Source organism: Lytechinus variegatus, chromosome 1 (genome assembly GCF_018143015.1).
Source record: "Lytechinus variegatus isolate NC3 chromosome 1, Lvar_3.0, whole genome shotgun sequence".
Lineage (NCBI taxonomy): Eukaryota > Metazoa > Echinodermata > Echinoidea > Temnopleuroida > Toxopneustidae > Lytechinus > Lytechinus variegatus.
This window is the reverse complement of record NC_054740.1, coordinates 78,894,130-78,918,572: the sequence shown is the minus strand read 5'-3', so window position 1 is coordinate 78,918,572 and position 24,443 is coordinate 78,894,130. Positions and strand designations below refer to the sequence as shown.

The following is a 24,443-nucleotide window of genomic DNA, read 5'->3' as shown; positions in this document are numbered from 1 at the left end:
AAGCAATTGGCGTCAAATTTGCTCAATGGAGGTTTCTCATCATGCTCTAAAAAATTTTGGTCAAAAAAATACTGAACATTCTATGACATCACACAGTTTGGTACTAAATGCAAAAATTAATCTAAGGAGCAATTATCCAATCAAAGCTGATTTTATTGAAAATTGACCAAGATGAATATACTTACGGAGAGTTATTTGAGAAAGGACATTAGCCGCTCCTTTCTGCACACCCCCCTTGGTAAGCTGTATGGAGACTGTATAATTATTCCCAGGAGTTAAGCCAGTGAATGTATGCATGTAGGTTCCAAGCGATTTGATCTGCGAGTATTCCGGGTTCGATCCTTCCCGGGGATTAATAGCGAGGAGGTAGGAATCAAAATCTCCGATGGATGGTTCCCACTCAACGGTCAGGGTAGTATCAGTGGAGTCCTGTAATCTCAGATTGAGATTGATTGCTGTAAAGATATCACACATAAAACTGTTCTTCAGAAAAAAAATAGTATGTATCATGCTTACAAAATAATGGATATACCAAATCTGTACGACGATGACACATTTTATATTTACTGAATGGCATCTTCCTTCATCCCCAAAGCACTTTCATCACAGCAAAGCATGACACTATAACCTCTATCAGGGGTCCATTTCATAAAGAGTTGCAACTGTTGTAACTTTGCCATTATGGCAACTACCATGGCAACCTCGATTATGATTGGCTGCTGAGCCCTGTTACCATGTAAGCTGCCATTATGGCGAACAATTACAACAGTAAGCAAGAAACCCATCCCAAATTTGCAATAGACTTTAGTAACAACTATGATTGAATTAGGGACCTAAACATGACAATTGACTGCATGTTTCTTGCAATACCCCTCTTCTGTATTGGACTACAAGCCATATATAAATATCATGAATGGATCAAGCAGCAGTTGGATGAAATGCTTACTTGGTGATCTGTATGGGGCAATTCCATAATTTATGTACGTCTGACCCCCTATATGTGGGACCTTCATGAAATCTTCTGTCTCTGATTTCTTGTTCTTTTGACAGTCTGTGATGTTTTCAAAGGATCATAACTTTGTCAGTTCATGAAGTGAAGTAAAAATAGGGGGTCAGACATACAAAAGGTTTATCATTTTATGGAATTGTCCTATGGTGACATACATGTAATGGGATCAGGGGTCGTATCACAAATAAAATGAACATGAATATTAAAATTGATTGTAACTTTTGTACACGGTTTGTCACAAGCTTACAGGCAAGCTATACTGTTACAATTGATTGCATCTTCTATATTTCAGGTGGGTGTTTCATAAAGCTGTTCGTAAGATAAGAACGACTTTAAGAAAGACTGGTAATCTTTTCTTAGGCGTAAAACCCTTGCCAGTGAAAGTTTTGGTGTATACCATAAGAAAAGATCACTAGTCATTCTTAAAGTTCCTCTTAAATTACGAACAGCTTTATGAAACGGCCCCAGGACACTTAACATGCAGTGGCCATTTCATAAACATTTTTGGAAGGTATGCATGCAGCATGGCTTTACTTAACCACTGGTGACCCTTTCTTGTGCGAGTATATCACTATGTAACTGTCTATAATAGCATGTAAGAATATGTACCAGTCAGATGTAAATTCATTGGTAACTCTCCAAACAGCCTTCTAAATACTTTCCAGGATATACCAAACAGCCATTGGACAAAGTGGGATTACCATAGACCACATGGTAATTCCCCAGAAGATATACACATACACAGCAGGAATGTTACCTGAGCAAGTTAACTGAGAAGAGACACAGCCGAGGAGAGAAGATTCGGTAGGAGCCCCCATCAAGGTGAAGTTAGCTCCGGGGGCACTCAGACGAGCACAGAAATACCTGAATTCATCACATCCCAGACCAGAGAGATTGAGAGTAGCCTGAAGATCAGAGAACACAATCTGACTGTCGGGTAGCGATGGGGAACTCAGGTCCTCTATAGATACATTCCGCAGAGGAGTTCTTCCATCGTTGAAGAAACTCACAAACACCTAGGAGGAAGACATGATGTTGATTGGTTACTATGGTTACATAATCAAGCACATTTGCAAGTGATGTCAAGCTTGCTTGAATTTTATTTTTTCAAGGCATGGGAACCCAGAATGTCTGCCTATTTTCCACTTTGTGAATTGCATCAATGGATCATTTTTATCATCAAAAACCGGCCAACCGAAATATATTTCATTTAGTGTGCTGCAGCCTTAGTTTTTGTATCCTGAATTGTCCACTGTTTCTGACCTTTTTAAAATTCATTTTGGGTTCTTATTTGCTAGTATTGACAGAGAAGTGGTAACAGAATATTCATTCTCTTTAACATATGAATAAATCAAACTCTTAATGATGAAGAATGTTTAGATAAAAAGCAAAAACTCAATATAAAGGAAACACAAGATGAAATCATTATTTTATAGATGAATCAAACATTCAGTCAAAAATACAATATCAACTATATTGTTATTAGTTTGGAAAGGAGAAAAAAATATCATATAAAGTGGCATAAGTGAAAATACTTCCATGCTTTTCTATTTAACAAATTTAAACACCCTAAATACAATGAAGAAGGTGCACGCTCCAAGGATTCATCTGCATTCATTGCCGAGTCTTTTCACCTTGACATGGTTACACAGTATTCAAATGTCATTTTTTGTGATATATTCCTTTGACACAAGAATCAATGGGCTCGATCAAATACTTTTGCAAATATATTTCCATTTTTACCTGAAGTTCATTAATCTGTAATGGCCTTTAAAATTGACCAATTAACTTAGAGTGATACTTGCATGATTGATGATACTCATTGACCATTATACACAATTTTCATAGAATATGAAATCATAATTCAAAAACAGTTATTGAAAATTAAAAATATCAAGCTTTGAATATACTTCAGATGTTGATACCATATCAAAGAATGATCTGAAATATCCTTTGACATTGATTTTGTGACCTGTAATTCACATCAAACTGATGATCAAGATTATGAAATATGAACACATACTTTCAAAATCATGCTGACACTTCAAAAATCTAACCATCTAACCAAGATTTTGATGTAGAAATTAATGCCCAGTCCCACTGAAGAAGCTGCTCTTACATGTATATCTCGCTTCTGCTATGCATGTGAGACTACAAGAATATAAAATGGTCCCCCACACCGTTTATTTATAAAATATATAAAAAGTAGAGATACATACTTCAAGCTGCCAATCCTCATTAGTTCCATCAGTTATAATTCCATTTCCGGTAAATACATCAACCGAGAATGTGAAGGTATGAGCTGAATCCCCTTCGAGGATGTTGTTAGATCCCAGGTTAAGAGTTGGAATAAGAGAATTGACAGTTACACCTATGATGGGACAAGTAAAAGACAAGTGGTTATATTAATGGGTATTACTGAATAGAAGTGTTAATCTGATGAGTGGATAATGAAAAGGGACTATATATATAAAACTAAAGACCCCAGCCTTCCTCCTCTTCTTCTCCTTCTCTTCCTCCTCGTTCTCCTCCATCTTCTCCTTTATCATCATCACCATCATCATCATCATCATCATCATCATCATCATCACCATCACCACCACATCATCACCATCATCATCACCACCACCATCATCATCATCACCATCATCATCACCATCATCATCATCATCATCATCATCATCATCATCATCATCATCATCATCATCATCATCATCATCATCATCACCATCATCATCACCATCATCATCATCATCATCATCACCACCACCACCACCACCACCACCACCACCACCACCACCACCACCACCACCACCACCACCACCACCACCACCACCACCACCACCACACCACCATCATCATCATCATCATCATCATCATCATCATCATCCCCATCACCATATCATTTCCATTATCACCATAATAATCATTACCTGCACACGGTTGAAGAGCAAAGCCAAGATTAGAATCATCCAAGGGATCATCCTCGCCCTCTAGCAAGTAATTTGGCATGGCATTTGCCCCCTTTCTGACGCGTACAAAGATATAGGAGAGTTCACTGCAGGACCGGCCAGTGAAATCCATTACAGCCTGGATATTCACCAGAGTATTGTTCTGTAAACGATCAACCCTCAGATTTGATGTATAGGCATTAGACACGGGTACAGTGACCTTCAAGTACAAACAAAATATTAAAATGTTATGCACGTACCGTAATTGAACAAACTTTCTCTAATTACTCAAACTATATTTCCTGATACTAGTATTATTGTTTTGTTTCACAGTACATGCTGTCATGCCATTCCCTCCTTGCCCAACAAAGTCAACTTTGTTATACTAGTTGGAACTGCTGATTAAAGTATTTTCAATCTGAAATCAACATTACATTTACTTGTGCTATTCAATTTTTTTTTCAATGATATAGCATCACAGGTGTCCATAGACCAGGGGTTCTCAAACTACGGCCCGCGGGCCGGATCCGGCCCGCAGAGCTTCCCAATCTGGCCCGCGAGACTCTGCTGGATTTTTTAAATCACTTTTAAGTCACAATATGTAACATGGCTCATTATGGTTACATTGTGTAGACCTAACCGTAATAAAAGTAATGGCAGTCAAATTAATTGACTTTTAAACAAAGTTTAGTGGACTCTTTTTAGTCTGTTCGATCTACTTTCTTATTAGATGACCAGCGCTGTTCTCACCATGTTTCGATCTACATCCAGGTGCGAAAGTGCATTTTCCACAATGAACATTTTTAAAGAACTAACTCATACCGAAGTACCTTGAGAGGGGCCGCGAACAACGTGCGGGGGGGGGGGGGGGGAGGGCTGGCCGTGCAAAAAAATCACAATCATATGGTCATTTTTGTTCATGGTTTTGGAAAAAAGTGGGGGACTGAAGCCCCCCCCCCCCCCGCTTCTGCGGCCCCTGCTTGACCAGTAAACAATTGCACCAGTGCCTTCGTCTGGCAATTACACCGTTTGTGCCAAGGTTCAAGCAACTTGTTGCTGACAGACTGTCAATTTTTCCATATAGAAAGTGACAAGGAGACTGACATCCTTGTTAGAGTCTACTGTAAACATGCTCTATCATTCATTCTTCTTTGACTACAAAAAAATGTTACTTCAAGACATTATCTGTCTCCCCAATACCAGGTATTTACAGGTACAATCTAGATTCCTTTTAACAAAGTACTACAATTTTGTTATCATCAATATTGACCCTCGCTGTATTTTGAAATCTTTTCTAATTTTGCCTGCGTTCCATATGAAACTGTTTTAAATTTGTTGGATTAATTGCTCCCAAAATAAGGGCCATATTGCACAAGAGAGCTTCTAGGACCCCGACCACAAGGGTCTTTGCGATTCGCGCACATTTTTTTCTTAGTATCCACTTCACCCGGGCCCTTTCAGGTTTACTTGGAGTCTCATCTGGCCCTTCAAAGAAAAAGTTTGAGAACCCCTGCCATAGACAGTGTGATGATCATGAATAAATGAAATGATTATGATTAAATAGACCAAGTATCATGTGTTATGCTTGGAGTCCACTAGGCAGTTGCCAGTTTGCGCCAGTTGGTGCCAATTAGCACCAATGCTAAACAGCTGTGGCACCAAGTGTTGCCAAAAAAGGTGCTTAGTGGCATGCAGTGGCTCAAACTGCCTCCCAACTGGAGCGTGGTGGTGCATAATGGTGCCAAAGATTGAACTTGGCACAATGAAAATTTCAAAATGATTGACATATTCGTCGTGCCACCAAGCACCAGTTGTGAGGCTGTTTGAGTCACTGAGTGCCACTTGGCAACTTTTTGGCAACACTAGATGCCACAGCTACTTTGCATTGGTGCAAACTGGCAACGGTCAGTGAACTCTGAGGATAAGATGCGAGACTCCTGCATTGAGTTCTGATTTCTTTACTTCCATTAGGCTTTGTACAGGCTCCTCTCAATGCCAGTAGGTAATTGGTTAAGGACTGTAGTTCTCTCACACCACAGCACATCCAAATGAAGTTACCTGCATGAACTGGCCATTGAACTTGATGTCAATGTATCAACCATGTCACAAAGACTTGCTATTTTGAAAAAATTCAGTTCATATTGTCAAAACCTGGCTACAACTGAACAAGATTCAAGTTTCCTGAAAATATTCATATTGAAGAAAAAAAAATTGATTGATTTTCACCGGTACATGGCTGAAGACAATAAAATAAAATGCGACAACTTGATTTTTTTCCAAAGTTACATATCATTTGAGACCCAACGGTCTGTATGTACTTACCGGAGAGATCTCTCCTTCTGTCCCAGTGGTTGAAGCTGAAGCAAAGACATCTACTTGGAAGAGGTTTTCCCCAACGATACCAGACCTGGCTGGATCAGGCATCAGGATGACCTCCAATGCGATAGTCTGGTTAGCAAGCTCCTCAATCCAAATAAGCGGAGTGATCACTACGGGGGTGACACTCATAAAATTAACTCCTGCAAAATAAGATATGGAATAGAAGTGAGACAGTCACTAAATGCTAATCACACTGCTTTTCCTTACCCTGGACTATCCTTCACCCTATACTATTTGCCTTTTGACTATATCGCACAGCTCATTAATGTAGATGATTTTGCCACTCAGAGCTTGATTAACATGCAAGTTTGACGTCTGTGATTTTCCAGGATTTTCCATGACTGTGGGAACCGTGGCAGACCCACCTGTAGGTCTGAATATAATAAACTTTTAATTCTAACCGATTTGTGGAAAGTATGGTTGCAAGCATCATTGCAACATTCTACAAGACAGCATCCCCTGTATCACCAAGATTGCTTCATTGCCTAAAGGTACAAAGAGCTAATTTCAAGCACCTAGAATCTAAAAAAAGAGATACATTTCTCCTTTCTTTAGGGATTGGTGAACACATAACGCAAAAAAAACAACTTACCAGCACATTCAATGGGTCTGCATGTTCTGAGCTGAGTCGGGAAATCTAGGTTGCTGATGGAGTAATATGGGAACGCTTGGTCACCTCTCCAAACCTCAACACAAAGATACCTTGGAGTGTCACAGGAGATTGAACTCAAGTCAAGGTACACGATCACACCCGAGATGGTGGACGTTTCTCCAGCGTTTAGGGACACACTGCCTTGTTCTGCAGTCAGGTTGTCTGCTGTAGCTCTTGGCTGTTTGTGTGGAAAGAGTAAGGATGTAATTACTAGCAACACAATCCTATCAAATTCTTGCTAAAGTTTAAGTCATGGAATCAAAACAATGATCAAAATCAAACAGTGTAAATACAATGTGTAAACAACTTAACTTAACCAGCTCAATTCAACACATCTGCAACAATTCTCCCATCCTTTTGCCTGTAAGAAAAAAATTAATGACAAATGAAGGATAAACATATTCACTTACCGAAGGTGAAACATTTCCAGCTGAGTCAGTACTGGTGAAGAAATCAAAGCGCCAAAGATCTTGGCCAGTAACTGTAGCAGAGCCCTCAATGACATCAACACTCACATCGACCGTGAGCTCCGACATGGGGTCAAAGTTCCGCAGCACATCGTCCGAACTAATAATTAGGTTAGCGTTTGTCAGATTTACACCTATGTGAACATTAATGAGACATGTACAGTTTAAGTCTTTACAAGTTCAATAATCCTCCAAATTTTGCTTTTCCAGACCAGATTTTTAAAAACACGCTATTTACTGATAAAGTCAGTTTCCATGGTATTAGGATATTTGACCTAAATAAATTCAAATTGTATATGGATTTATTATCCAGTTCAAAATGTAATAATTGATCTTTAACATTGTTTATGTAAATGTGATTTTTTTTACATATATACCCTTTTATTTCAAGGAGAGAAATCTATTGCATCAAATATCCCCCTTTTTATAGTTTGATTGCTTCAAATGACTCTTTATCATGGAAATTAAGTGATGCCAAATTTATGAATAGAAAAGCTGGAGAAATGTATATTTGTGTATGCATCCATGGTTTGATAAATCAGTGTGCTGTTTTGGGGGGCAAAATAGGAAGAGTGCAAATATCTAAGGCCAAAGCACAACTTACAACTGTCCTATGACCCGATTTAAGAACAGAATATCATACTGTATATCTGATGGGAAAATTAGAAAACAGACCATCCTATTGTCCATACTTGAAATACTTGAAATTCACAACCATTAAAATGTATCTGACTGAATTCAATATTGAATCATGACACCAAAGCAATCGTACAACAGGCCAAATTTATTAACTAATTTTTGGCCATTACTTAAAAAAAACTTGCAAATTCCAACCCCCCATGAATATTTTATTCTTATAGTCATTCTGAACCTCAAATACGAAATATATTTCAGAGAATATACAAAATGCATTTTTTTTTCCTTGAATGGATTAGAGACTAGTCAAGAGATGGCATTTAAATCCTGTATCATTGCATGATGAAGGATGACTTAAAGAATGAAGTCATGTGGATATGAATATATTACCATTGCATACAAATGATCGGCAAACTTGGAGGTCACCCTCCAGGGTATAATCTGGATTCACTGCATCTCCTTTTGATAGCACCACGCAAAGGAAGAACTCGGTGTCACACACCAAGTCACTAGTGTTCAGATTGACGGATGCTGCAATGTCGATACTCTGGCCGGCTGCTAGGTCCATGTTTACATCGCTACCGATGTACGCTGTCTTTGCCGAGATCGGGTTGCTGCCATTCTCATCGCGGCTGAGAAATGTTGTCAAGGACCACAGATCTTCACCGACGGCACTAGCACCCATTGAGGATGATGTGACAGTCAGCTGCAGGAAAATTGAAAAAAAAAAAATATTTCATCATCATCATCATCATCGTTATCATTATCATGATGATCCTGACCATCATTGTCACCATCATCTTTATCATTATCATTATGTTTATTGTCATTATTTGTATTATTGCCATCATTATTTTTCATCATCATTATTCTCATCAAGTGAACAGTCTTTTGCGAGCGAGATGCAGTTCAAAGTTAAATGTACAATTCCAGGGACAATGAAAAATGAGAAATCATGTCTTCCATATCTGAGGATACTCAACCAATGGCTGTTTTAAGTTACAAATGACCTATGTGCGACTGGTGATCCTTTGGTTTGCAAAAAATCAGATTCTCAATCAATTGTATTTTCATCGGCTAAAGCTTGATTCTTAACTTGTTAGATTGAAATTTTCATTACTAGCAGGCATCTGAAAGCAAAATTTGTTATTTGACAAGATTTTATTAGAATTCTAGAAAGTTAAATGGTATAACATCGAAACAAGGGAACAGTATATAGATGGGTGAAATTTACACACAAAATCATAACAAGTCATGTGTTAAGCCATGCAGAACTTATGAACAACTTTATGGAACACCCTGCAGGCATCTTTCAAATATGTATGGTCGGTACTGAACATACAAATGAGGTAGTGTTCTGGCATATAGGTCCTTAAACCGGTCGCCAGGGCAACCAAAGTTCAAGAACTGCTTATTCTCCTAGGGGCAATTCTAACTGGCATCAGACTTGGTATTTGATAAATTGATAGGGAAGTACAGCTAACTTCATAATATCTTGGTGGCAATAAATATGACAAATAGTTGGAACTGAGAACTTACAGAGAAGTTGACTTCATGTGAAGCAGTAAGCTCCAGAAGGGGTAATCCACTCATGAAGTTTATAAACAAGCTCTCCACCTCGACACCTGTGGAATAACAAAACATTGATAAAACAAAAAGGTTTGGTCAATTAAACAAAGTATCGCTGATTGTAGCACAGACTGTTCACTTATTCAACAATGTCTGATTGTAGCTCTAAGTCTAAAAGTTGTACTATCTTGCAAATTTATTGAAAATTTGCGAACTATGGCTTTGGATTTGCTATGTTGCGCTATACACCTGTGCAAAGAACATCTGTGACAATCTAAGGTGCATATAGAGATGTAGGTGCAGTTGAAGTGCACATCTCACTATTAATACATTGCTAAAATATTGCATATATTATAATATTCTACTTGTTTTTGATAAACTTCCAAGATAAAATTTTCATAATATACTATAAGCCAGTAACGTTAAATATCATAAAGTTTAATAATACAGCAGTATGAGTATTTGACCGTGTTACATAAAATATTCATGAAAATCATTTGCACTGCTTTTTCCACTATATTTCACAACAGAATTTGTAAAAGATATGGATATATATGTTTTTATGTTTAAAAAATGAAATTCATTGATACTACAAGATTAGAGTGAAAAATAAACATAACTTCATCTTTCGAATGCATATTTTGAAATGAATTTCTGGTATGTATATACCAACACTCTGAAAACATACCTCTGCACTGGAGATCCACACAGTCTTCTAGAAGCGTCATATCTAGACCCTGCCCTTGGAGAGTAAAATCAGGCTCTGGATCTGAGCCTTTTTGAAGGACACCACAGATGGATGTCATCTGGTCGCAACGAATGCCCGTCAAATCAACAACTAAAGACTGGAAAGGAAATTGAATCATGCCTGAACTCTGGACGTTGCTCGTCGGTACCGTCTGTGGTCTCTGGTCCAGTTCAGTATCCTGTCCAGCTCCATCTCTGGCTAAGATGAGGAAACTGAAGAGGTTGTTACCATCTAGGATGGCTCTTGTTTGGGTGGCAAAGGTTATGTCTATACTGAGGGGTCCAAGCTCCATGTTTGGTTCACCACTGAGTAGAACGGGGCTGTTGATGAGACCAAGGTCGGTCTCTGCAACAACAACACCTGTTTGCAGGAGAATCAAAGAGAACAAAAGGTGATTGTTCAATTAAAAGTTTATGAACAACCATATAGTGGAATGTCCCATGAAATCTGAAAATCAATGAATATGATTCCTTATAAATAACCATAATACCCAATATTTATAATGCCCTTTACCCAAATATAGCTTAAATTTCAGCTTTTTCATTCATACAAAAACAAATACAGAATGACATACATTTAAAATTAAGGCCCTTGCCTAGAACAAAAACGTTTTCAGGGACTTCTTAAATGATTCAACTGTTGTCTTAAAGTGAGAGGGAGTTTGTTCCATTCCATTGAGGATGCAACAGTGAAGGTTCCATCTCCAGTTTGTTTTTGTTTAATTGGTTTTGTTAATCTCAGTGGGTCTCCAGAGGATCTAGTTCTTTTACCTGGGACATAAATTTCTTAATAAGACAAGAGATCAAAGACATAAGATCAAAAATCTAAATCATTTACAAGATAGGTTTTGATGTCATAATGCTTTTTTTTATTTCATTTCCCAATAAAAATATGTTTCATTTGACCCCACTGCTATTTACCCCCCTCAATTTCTTTTTTTTCTTTTTTTCCTCAAAACAACAAAATTGGATGATCTTTATAATACTATATTTATATATTAGATATATTTCTTATGAATGCAAGCTATGATGAATGATATGCTTCCAGCATTGTAGGTTTGAGTATACACTGACCTATGCATGACGGGCTAACATCAACGCAATCCAACAGAGTGCTGTCATCTGGAAGACCTTTCAGTCCAAAATCTGGGTTTGCACCACTATTCTTCTGCAACACTATACACAGATACAAGGCTTCGTAGCAAAGAACTTCTGATGCGTTAAACACCGGTCTCACATTACTGAACTCCACATTTGAACCAACAGATAGCGGTTCATTGGACGATAGCAGTGGGGCACGAGCAAAGGATGTGTTCCCGTTTGGCGAATCAGAAAGGTAAAATTCCAGATTCCACAGACTTGTTCCAGAGATGTCGGCTGAGTCAGGATGGGGTGTTACCGTAGCCGTGGCCCACAAAGTTGATGGGACCCATTGTCTCCGTGTACTGAGTAGGGTTAACCTGAAGAGTGGTTCTGCTAACTATGACCCCTGTGTGAAAAGTATTGATAATGTAGTATTCATTTCTTCTACCACTACTTTTATTTAAAACTCTAAAATGGCATTGGTCATATTTTGAGGCTTTATCTAAAAAGGAAAAAGAGAGCAAATAAAAGAAACACCCCCCCATTTTCAATCATTTAATTTCAGTGGCAGAAACACTTTCGGCCTTCCAACAAGAAATAATAACATGATTGGAATAAAACAAATCTAATTACAAAATTAAAAATCATATATTCTAAGTATAATTGGCATATCTAACATTTTGCACAGTATGTTGAAAAAAAAAATGAATTCAAATTGACAATTAAGATGGGCTCCAACCACAGTCTGAATTCTGGTAATATTGTAGTGGTGGTGGTATGGGGGTGGGGTACCTTAAATTAAATTACACAAACCATACCTCTGCAGTCGATTGGTACACAGGAGACTGGCATGCCTAGGAGGACTATAGTATCAGGAACAACAGCCGCATCATTGGCTCTCAGCTCAAAACACAAATACATCACGTTTTCACACGTTCCAGACAGGGTAAGGCTGGTGTCAAGAGGACCAAAGCTGATCTCTCTACCAGCAATGAAATGTTGATCACCCTGAATGGAAGATTTGGGGAGGGGGAACGAAAAAATAAATAGTAAAACACACCAGTGAAGGAATAGACATGACCAAGATAACCCAGGAATAGTCATAACACACGAGAGACTTTAGTCAAATTACTATAAAAAAACTAGTTATTAGACCAAATTGCTTTAGACCAAATGGATATTCTCTCAAATTGTTGTTGGTTAAAGCATTGAGCAGTAGATAGATTCCATGTATTGGATGAATCAATAATACATTAGGTATTTGGCTTTTAGACCCGACAGCAATGAAAAGAAATAAGACTCATGAGCCTCTACCAGAGTCTATTAAATATTTAACAGGTACCACAAAGGGTGCCTTTGTAAGACTTCAAGCAAAAGCTTAGGGTATTTGAACGGTCTAAAAAGTTCTCAATGTGGCTGATAATTAATGCAAAATCTATTTATTCATAATTATGATTATTTCATAGCATAATACATTAATCAGGCTTATTATTGAAATAATATCACTTTGAGCGTAAACATGGTTTGATTCAGAAGCCAGTAGGATTATCAAATGTGAAAGCATATTCAAAGGCCAAGATCTATGTGGGAGGGGAGTTTGGTGTGGGAAGGGAGATTTATTCAGTCAAATTGAATAGAAAAATAGCTGGAAAAAAATGAAATAACGGGCTCTTATTGGCTTAAAATATTTGGGAATTAAGTAACAAAATAATAAGTTTCATATGTTTTTTTTTATTCATTCAATTTATTTCTTTTCTTTTTTTTTCAGAGAGGGGAAGGGGTTAATACCTGATTATCAGGAAGAGGTGCAATTTGTGTCTGAAATGAAAATGAAATAATGGGCTATAATCCGCTTAAAGTCCTAGGGAATTGAATAACAAAATTCTAAGTTTCTTATCTTTTTTTTTATTTCTTCATTTTATTTCTAATATCTTTTTTCTCTAGGGAGGTGGGGGGAGGGGGTTTAATACCTGATTATCAGGAAGAGGTGCAATTTGTGTCCTGTCAATGACCTCTCCTGATCCATCCTCTGCGTCGCTAAAGAAGGCAAAGATCTCCCAGAGATTTGAACCTGTAACACTCTCTTTGTCCATTCTTGATGATAGGTCAAGGTTAATAGCAGTCAGCTCGTTTGCTCTGTTCTCATAAATAATTTCATCTCGGCAGTCAGTGACACATTGAATTCATCAATGTACAAACCTTGATATATAAAGTAAACATACATATTAAATGTGTTTAGATATCATAGCGGCTGAACATCAATTCAATGATATGGGATATTCCCCCCCCCCCCTCCTCCCGAAATTTAAATTTGATTCCCTCTCCAACCCAATGATATTGACAATATAAACTATGCTTCATACAATCATCAATTATTTATAAAGTCATACAAAGCCTTACGAAGAAATGATATTCAGAATATGGTCAAACTATTTGTAAAGTATGTACAAAAAGTAACAACTACACATTGCAAATATTATGCATCAGTCTCTCTCTGTTATTCAGATAATCTTATTTGAATTGTTTCCTGCATTGCAGGGTCTATTTATTGTAGGAATGGTAACTTTGGTCATTATATCTCATTTTTAGATCATTGGATGGAAAAATAAATGAGAAATTCACTCAGCTTGTGATATCGCAGTCATTCACATGGTCATTACTAGCATAAATTGATGCAAGAGGGACTAGGTCAAATAAACAGAATAAGTGTCATTCTTACCTCTGCAATCAAGCATGAAACAATCCTGAAGAATGGGATCATTGGGGACACCCCATAATGAGAAATCAACTGATGAGCTGCCACTCTTCTGGATCCTCATGCAAAGGTATGGCATCTCAATACATTCAATGTCATCAAAACTGAGATTCAACTGTAAAAAGAAAATAGGAAACAAATAAATAAGGGATATTCAAGCAAATGATAATCAGCCAAAGTTTTGTTGTGAAGACAAAATCCATCTAAAACATTTGAGAGATTGGCATATAACTCTGACCAAGAATTATCAGATACATTTTTTAAATGTAGAGGCATGTAGATATTAACTCTTAAGCACAAATATCTTTCAATTTTTTTTTAGAAAGAGAGCAGATCATTGCTACTACAAATTCTCCATTGAGCATCATTATAACATCCAGGAAAGATATCTACAATGCATGCCACCCCCCCAAAAAAAATGTTTTTATAGTTTTATGAATATTTTATAAAGTGAACTAAACACGAATAGAATTTTATTTAACAGAAGTATTGAATTCAATACCACAGAATATCAGTCACATACTCCACTCCCTAGGGAACATTCATACCATACACACCATCTGACTTACAGGATCAAGCCCATATGCTCCATCTGATTGAAGCAATACTGGAGACAGTCTGTAATCATATTCCATTTCAATACACATTCCCCACTCCCAAGGGAGCATTCATATTGTACATACCATCTGACTGGTAGGATCAAGCTCATACATTCCATCAGGTTGAATTGATGTTGCAGACAAGTCTGAAGTCAAGTTATAATTAATCACACGATCGCCGGACCCATCCTCGTTCCGAGAGCCGTAGATCAGGAATGACCAGAGATCGGCACCGTTGAGTGGTCGGCTTGTTTCCGATGTGGTCACGGTGAAAGAAAATGTAATTTCATGGTTTGCATCTCCTTGCTCATGCTGGATACCATCAGTCAATGTGAAATTGGTGGAGGAAATCTCCACGCCTGCACCATAAGAAGAAATGAATCAAAGAACATATTAATGAGAAAATAATGAACAAGGTTGAAACTTTCATGTTTTTCCCACAAAACAAAATCAAGTCAAAGAATAGATAGAAATAAAACATTCCATACAAGACAAGTTTCAAGGCTTTCGCATCAAAATCACAGACTTAATTCCTTTAATATTTTTTGAGTGAGCATTAAGGAATTGATTCCAAATGATAATGCAAAACAATCAATTTTGCAACAAGCTTACTATGTTTTCCACAATTTGTGGACACCACTTGATTATTAGGGACAAGGAGTTTGGGGCATGGGTCGCTGTTTTTCCAAATCTTCAAACTACGTGTATGTCAAACAGGATTGAACTATAGTGTTAAAATCTACTTTGGAGTGGCTGGAGCTAACAGATGGTTTTGGATTTGTGGAATGCAGTGTTATACCAAGCCTTTACCAATAATGTTTCCCAAAACCTTTCTTCATAATAACATTACTCACATCATACTTAAAAAAAGTATTTGGTCCTTTGTTTACTTCTATGTCAATTTGATTGTGGTTCAGGCCAGCCAACATTTGAAAATGGAAAATAAAGGAATCTTAATTGAATGGCACGAATTGTTCTGCTCGATATCAGGTGTGTCTCCTTCACTTTTTCTTGAAGTCAAAGATGTTTAGAATTCTTATATTCAAACATTGAGAAATTACAAGTGTTGAAAAACTACATACACACCCACATCCCACCACACAAATACATACATGGGCTGATTTATTCTTCATAACTTGAAATAAATGGATAACGGAGTGCTCCTCTTTATGGTTGATAAAAATCTTTAAAATGGGGTAATTCCTGGAAAAAAGGAGTAGTTGGCAAGCCTGGTAGTCATATGTATCAAATATCAAACTCAAACAATATTTCATGATGCTCCTACTTAGATACCATAACCATGATACCATAACCATTTGCTATGAAATAGAAGGTTAACAGTTGGCCAAAATAAAAATTGCATATTATTTCCATCATATGAAATTCAATATATATGAAAAATTCTTGATAAAATCAAGATGATTCTTACCGTGACATGCAACCTCTCGCATGGCATATTTAACTGAGGGTGGCTGGTAATTAAGGGTGAAATCTGATTCTCTTGATGCATTCTTGTTAAACTCAGCACACAGGTAAATATCCTAAATTGGAAGAAGAAATGGGAAACAAAAATGTAGTTTTCTTGAAGAACCATTTTCTACACTAATCTATGATACCACTCTTAAAATTGAATAAAGATTAAGATAAGAAAGATTGAATATTTTAATAACAAAGTAACACTTTTCAGTCTGATGATCCCAAATCAATCCCCCAGCGACCACTCACAGTTGGTGAAGGTATGAATAAAAGAGTAAACCTACCCTCTGTGGACAAACAAGTTGTGTGAGGTTCACATCAACGTCCAGGTTCTCTAACACAAGCTCTTGATCATCGATAAGCATTTGGTGATCGACGAGCCCAGCTGCGACTCGGTCTCCGAAGTCATCCCCCATGCAATCCCATCGGCTATTATAAAATATTGTCACCATCCATGGGTACATCTCCGCACCTGTACTCGTCCCAAGTTCAGGGTCGTGATCGATGACCAGGGTGATGTTCACTGCTTGGTTCTCATTCCCTTCAGTTGCATCCGGTCCCTGGGGAGGACTCTGGATGGAGTTATTTGTAATGACGATACCTGGGAAAGATGGAAGAGAGAGAGAGAGAGAAAGGCGCAAGGGTTATTGCACTGATTGTGATAATTTTTACAAATACTTCTTGCCACCCAGAACTCAAGGCCATCATTATATTATATTTCATTTGCTACCTGCACTTAGCTAAGTAGTTATTTACAATTCAGATTTGAACTACATACAGGCAGGAAAGCAGCAAAAGCCAAACCTTTCATGATTGCTCAAAACATTTCATAGCTTCATAAAGTTTTCATTACTTTAGTATACAGAAGTAGAAGTTTGTGTAGAGTGATCTACTACTACTACTATACTACTACTACTACTACTGAGCTACTACTGCTACTACTGCTATACTGCTACTACTGCTACTACTGCTACTATGCTACTACTGCTACTACTGCTACTACTGCTACTACTGCTACTACTGCTACTACTACTACTACTACTACTGCTGCTGCTGCTGCTGCTGCTGCTGCTGCTGCTGCTGCTGCTGCTGCTGCTACTGCTGCTACTGCTACTACTGACTACTACTGCTACTACTGCTACTCCTACTACTCCTACTACTGCTACTACTGCTGCTACTGCTACTGCTACTGCTACTACTACTACTACTACTACTACTACTACTAACTACTACTACTACTACTACTACTATACTACTACTACTACTGCTGCTGCTGCTGCTGCTACTGCTGCTGCTGCTGCTATGCTGCTGCTGCTGCTGCTGCTGCTGCTGCTGCTGCTACTGCTACTACTACTACTATTGCTACTACTGCTACTACTGCTACTGCTACTACTACTACTGCTACTACTGCTACTACTGCTACTACTGCTGCTACTGCTACTACTGCTACTACTACTACTACTACTACTACTACTACTACTACTGCTACTGCTACTGCTACTGCTACTGCTACTGCTACTGCTACTGCTACTGCTACTGCTACTACTACTACTACTACTACTACTACTACTACTACTACTACTACTACTACTACTACTGCTACTACTGCTTACTACTGCTACTATACTATACTGCTACTGCTACTACTGCTACTACTGCTACTACTGCTACTACTACTACTACTGCTACTACTGCTACTACTACTACTACTGCTACTACTACTGCTACTACTGCTACTACTGCTACTACTGCTACTACTGCTACTACTGCTACTACTACTACTATACTACTGCTACTGCTACTGCTACTGCTACTACTACTATACTACTACTACTACTATATACTACTACTACCTACTGCTACTACTGCTACTACTGCTACTACTGCTATTACTGCTACTGCTACTACTGCTACTACTACTACTACTACTGCTACTACTACTACTACTACTGCTACTACTGCTACTACTGCTACTACTGCTTACTACTGCTACTACTGCTACTACTACTGCTACTGCTACTGCTACTGCTACTACTACTACTGCTACTGCTGCTACTGCTACTGCTACTACTACTACTACTACTACTACTACTACTACTACTACTACTACTACTACTACTACTCTACTACTGCTTACTGCTACTGCTACTGCTATGCTATGCTACTACTGCTACTGCTACTGCTACTGCTACTACTACTACTACTGCTACTTTACTTACTACTGCTACTACTACTATACTACTATTACTACTACTACTGCCACTGCTACTACTGCTACTACTGCTACTACTGCTACTACTGCTACTACTGCTACTACTGCTACTACTACTACTACTACTACTACTACTACTCTTGCTACTACTACTGTACTACTACTACTACTACTGCTACTACTACTGCTACTACTACTGCTACTACTACTGCTACTACTATACTACTATGCTACTGCTACTGCTACTGCTACTGCTACTGCTACTGCTACTATACTACTACTACTACTACTACTACTACTACTACTACTACTGCTACTCTGCTACTACTATTACTACTACTAACTACTATTAGCTTTATTGATCACATACACTGCCAAGAGATGTTCATGGTGCTAGCAATATCAACAATAATATTTTAGCAAAATAAAAAATAATATTTTCACATTTAAATTCACAACTACATAACATTACAGCATTCATTTCAACCCCAATCTCCACCATTAAATTATTTTGAATTATGGCACTTCATTTTATATCTTTCTCAGAAGAAAGTTTAAGAGCACATGATTCCTTAAAATGACAGACAATTACCTTGGCATCTAACATTCTCTTTACAAATGATGTTGGAATTATCATTAAAGGACACATTGAAAGCAGGACTAGGGGTCTCGCCCTGAGCGACCTCGATACAGAGATACGGCATACTGGCACAGTCAACATCCTGTAAGTTGAGAGATGCTTGAATATTCAACAATCGGATTGTTTCTCCAGCAGATATGCCTGTAAAGAAAAGAAAATTTAGATTATTTCATGCAGGTAAGTTAGGTCATACAGTTAATTCTGTAGAGTTTTAGTGAGTTCATTCTAAAACCCATCAGAGCTACCTGAACAAGAACATTTCAATACTGTATTTTTAAAAGCTGAAAATCAGTATTTTCAAAGAAATATCATAAATCTCATATTTTAGAAACCAGCCTTTTGCATCAAACTATCAGTGTTCTTCTTATTTTCAGTACTACTAAATGATGAAAATCAGTACTACTTGGCAACTTTGCTTTATAATAAGGCCGCCATCAATTACAAGCTTAACCGCTCATAATGGCGGTGTCCTGTGTTCATTTTTTTCAAAATTCTCAAAATGAGAAGTATATGCTCACACTATTTCTTTGTTCTAACTATGTATTATGATTATATTGTATACATTGTTGATTATTTTGTTTATTGCAAACAATGAAAATATTTTTGACAATGTATTGTGAACACAGCAATAAAATACAACAAACAAAATAATGATTAACGCTGTTCATCACAATAAGAAGAAGACCGAAGATAACAAACTATGCTTACCGACTTCATCTTGAGAGGAGAGAAGAGGAACAGTCGTATCCACGGCAACGCTGTCATTACCCTCAGCATAGCCAGACATGTAAACCCTGACAATCCTCCAGAGCCCATCTCCATCTACAGCCGTTGAGAGAGGACCAGAAGTCAGGCTAACTGCAAAGCGCAGGTCCACTGTTGCTAACTCCAAGATGTTGGTTGGGAAGAAGATTTCGTAGTCGCTGCTGTCAATTTCCGTTACTGCAAGAATAAACAATCACAGAGTCAATTTTAGAATGAGCAAATGAACCCACATATATGGTCATTAAGAATGGAATATGAATACTGGAGTAGAGATATTATGTTATTTTTCTGTAACAATAACAACATTTTAGATTCCATCACAGATTATGTGACCTTGAAATAGAAGACTTTTAAAACATTAGTCTAAACTAAAGAAAAAAGGAAGACTTAATAGAGAAATCACTATCCCAACCAGTAATAATGTGTACAATAAGTTATATTTAAAAAACATGTTTCATAATATCAAGACATCACTGGAATTTAGTTATAATCAAGTGATATACATGATAAATAAACATTGTATAGTAGCAATATTGGTACAAGTTTTGTAAAGAAAATGGTAGCACTTGTTCTTAATATAGAGTAATTTCTTCAGTGTATAGAGAATATCACCTCAATGGGTAACTTTTATTTCTTTTCTACAATAATGACTAAAATAACTAATTGCAATTGTTCAGTTCAATTGCATAAATGTGCACTAATACAAATACAGTCTTAAGAAATCACGGAATGGAGTGGTTATTTTCATCTGGAATAAAATAAATTGCAGGTCCGATCTCCTGACGTCAACTTCCCTTCAGACTTGGACCTATACCAACCTTTGCATGGGACATCCAAGCATACTTCTGTCACTGAATTTGAACTGAGAGAAAAGCCAGAGCTCGCATCTGAAGCGATAGACACGCAGAGCTCCACCATCGTATCTTGGCAGTAGAAAGTGGACAGGTCAAGCGTGAGTTCCACATTTGGGAAGGTTGTTGATGATCCAGCCAGCACGTCCCTGTTGGCATTGTCCATAGAAAGTATGGCAGATTCCTTCCACATCTCCTGTCCCGAATTGATGATTGCATCTATGATCCAAAGGTTGGTCCCAATGGCACTACTCCAGGATGAGTTGGATTCAACAGTCACGTTGACAGACAGGACCTGAGCGGCAGTTCTCTCAACAACACAAGGAGGATCGATTGTTGACAATGTCATGTCATCGAATCTTACATCTAATAGGAAATGCAAATATATATCATGCAAAGAACGTAAATGGATTGTTGAATGCATGTACATGTATCCATCCCAACCAATGTGAAAGAATATATCAACAAGTGGAATGCCTCTGGCAGTCTCGCCTGCATTATGCAGTTCGATATTGCAGCAGTGCTATTGAACTGGTATTCACAAAAGAAATTACTCATAAGATAATAAAATGCTACGTACAAAATGACTTTTGACCATGATCATGTGACCTCAGACGTGTGCAAAACAAAGATTTCATACTTGATTATGCCTATGTTTCATGAATCACATCCATAAACTTTTAGAGTCATGATGACAATTCTATAAATACCCCCAACATAACCAAAGTTTGTTGACCATAAATGACCTTTGATCTTAATCATGTGACCTGGATCTCAGGCAGGATGTTCAGGGGTCCGTTGCAGAAAGAGTATTACATCCTGCCTGTAAGTATTACATCCTGCCTGTAATACTATCAGCTAGGTCCATAAAATTTCAAAGTTATGATGACAATTCCACAAATACCCCAACATAGCCATATTCCACTGACCTAACATTACATTAGACCTTAATCATGTGATCTGGATCTCAGACAGGACATTCAGTAATACTTAATTACCCTTACGTTCAAGTCTCATGAGCAAGGTCCATATATTTTCTAAGTTAAGATAACATTTCAAAAACTTATTATTATTAGGTTACGATTTCAATGTTGACGACCCCGCCACCACTGTCAGAAAAGCGGCACCTATAGTCTTGCTCTGCTATGCAGAGACAAAAATGAATGTTAAAAGAATAATAAAAAAAACAATACACCTTTTGGTATGTTAGGAGAGCATAAAACTGATGTAAAAGAAAGAGGTACAATAATATTTAACCTAACATGATCCCTATCCCCTAATCTCACGCTATCCCCTAAACTCACCCCATCCCAGTTCTTCAAGTCTAAGAATTCAGAAAGCTATAGCATCCTCTGATAAAAAAGTCATTTGTACCGACAAACAATTCAATCTAGTTTGAAGTAAATTGATTTTACAACAAGCAACTACATGAAAACATACACGAGCTACACATACCCCTGCATTCTACAATCTCACAAGCACTCAGTAAAGAATCATCGACCGTCCCCATGGATGAATCGTAGCCATTCAGCAAGTAAGATGCATTGCCTGGCTTGAAGAGTTCAGCACAAAGGTAGAGCATTGGAGGGCAGGAGAGCCCCACTGTACTGATTGATGCCATGGCACGAAGGATGTTGAGTTGTTGCCCGGCCATCAAGGTAGTACTCTGAGAGGCTTCAGGAATATCAGCCGTGTATTTGTCACCGATGATCCCACTAGCAGAGCCGTCATTAGAAAGGAAGATCTACGACGTGGAAAACAATTGTGTGAATCCTAGCATGAACAATTTTGCATATTTTTTTCCTTAATTTACTCAAGATATGATCACATATGACACACAGTGGGCAACTCGCTGTTTTGTATCCCTTTTTATTGCTGTTTTTAGCCATCTTGTGGCCCTTTTAAAAAGCAGCTACAAAAACAGAAAGTTTTCAGTGCTATTTAGTCTTCTCCACAGGAATTAGTAAACGAAACGGCTAAATAACGGCTACTTTTGTCCACCTTGCTCACTATGATATTAATCAGAATACAAATCTGTTTGACATCTAGTTCCTTGACAGGGGTACAGAACAATATGAACTATTTTTGTCTAACAAGTGAGAAATTGTTTTTTAGTGCTTGGTTGTATTTTTTGGAATATGACCCAGGGAATGGAGATTGTGGATATACTGTATATAGGCAAGATAGATTCTCAGGACTGGGATAATAATACATCTGCAAAGAGCTTAAGACAACATTCAAAGTGGAATATTATTACAATTAATTTGTTAATTATGAAAAATCCTTAAAGTCACATGAACTAAGAAGCATGACTACCGTTTCATAAATTTGCATGTTGGAATAGTGGTTTGGGGGTTTCAATCATATTGCAAATTTATGGATTTATGTACCAAATCATTTTCATTCATTTTTTTTACTAATGAAATGCATCAAAATTGGGAATACTGTAAGTGCACAATTTTATCTTATTTTTTCTTTCAATTTATTTAGTAGTTTATTTATCATGGATCTTGATAAAACTTCTTGCCCTCCCCCAAAAAAGTAATGTCTGTCCTGATTGGGTTTCTGACCTTGACTCCAAAGATGTTTGTCCCACTGACATCAGCACCCGATTCATCACTGGTGTAGTCTACATCAATTTCAACATTGAAAGATGCATTGCCCTGGAGGACTGGATCTCCTTCTGTGATGGTTTCAATACTACTGCTGTTGATACGAACTCCTACAGAAATAATCAGAGAAACATCAATGTTAAGCAAGAACATTTATCCGTCACAGGAGGCAAGATATTCTATGTTTACGCTTATGCACTTTATAAGAAAATATATTAAGCATGGAGCTAGAGAGTGTTTTATGAAGCATCTCGTCTTTGACTTTCATTGACCACTTTGCTCTGAGCAAATCGGATGCAAGGATTTCAGTGGTTTATAGCAACATTCAGTGAAAATCACCGACTACTCCTCATGATCATTTGTATCACAACAAGAAAGCCAAGTCTCCACATGTACGGCTTAGCTCCCTATTCTTGTACTATGTGGCATTACTAGAATGCACACCGATGTATTGCAGTTTCAAAAATTGATTTGTTGGTCCTCCGACCAATGATGTATACTGTACAAGTCAACTGCTGATAAAAGTTTGGAACAATGTACTCCTTTCAACGAAAATGCAACCATTTGTTTCTTACCAATGCAGTCCACGGCAGTGCAGGCATAAAGGCCTTCAGGGTCTGAAGGCACACCGCCGAGTTTGAAAGACGGTATTGCATTTTCACCTGTTTGCACCGCAACACAGAGGTAATTTACATTTTCACAGTAGCCATTTGTAAGATCAAAGGACACGGACACTGGGTTCAATTCACTGGATGTGCCTGAAAGAAAATAAATTAATTGACAATAGTAAGCTGCACACATTGTATGGTCAAATTCAGATAAATAGTCATCACTTCTCCAAAAGAAACTTATGTCTTTTTCCCCAATCAAAACAAAACATGTTACCTCGTCTTGTATTTATCCAAAGTGAGAATTGACATAAATTCATTTTAATTGCCATCCAAGATATGGATTCAAACGCAAATGAATCTCATTATAAGGGGAGAGTCAGAACCACTACACCACTTCTTTACCACTTTGATATCATTTGACCTTTCTTT

General features: G+C 37.6%; 1 protein-coding gene across 1 annotated transcript in view; it reads right to left on the bottom strand.

Annotated features, from left to right (window-relative positions):
* Nucleotides 1-24,443, bottom strand: part of LOC121424250 — a 95,197-nt gene that overhangs the window by 22,029 nt on the left and 48,725 nt on the right. Inside the window, 25 exon segments of the mRNA XM_041619869.1 lie at nt 186-455; nt 1,767-2,025; nt 3,229-3,380; nt 3,943-4,180; nt 6,283-6,479; nt 6,932-7,169; nt 7,402-7,592; nt 8,485-8,800; nt 9,634-9,719; nt 10,352-10,771; nt 11,485-11,821; nt 11,823-11,899; nt 12,312-12,501; nt 13,464-13,654; nt 13,657-13,692; nt 14,213-14,363; nt 14,932-15,206; nt 16,277-16,388; nt 16,608-16,924; nt 19,128-19,316; nt 19,884-20,117; nt 20,759-21,157; nt 22,247-22,535; nt 23,362-23,513; nt 23,979-24,161. Of these exon segments, the coding sequence (XP_041475803.1) occupies nt 186-455; nt 1,767-2,025; nt 3,229-3,380; nt 3,943-4,180; nt 6,283-6,479; nt 6,932-7,169; nt 7,402-7,592; nt 8,485-8,800; nt 9,634-9,719; nt 10,352-10,771; nt 11,485-11,821; nt 11,823-11,899; nt 12,312-12,501; nt 13,464-13,654; nt 13,657-13,692; nt 14,213-14,363; nt 14,932-15,206; nt 16,277-16,388; nt 16,608-16,924; nt 19,128-19,316; nt 19,884-20,117; nt 20,759-21,157; nt 22,247-22,535; nt 23,362-23,513; nt 23,979-24,161 (5,499 nt within the window).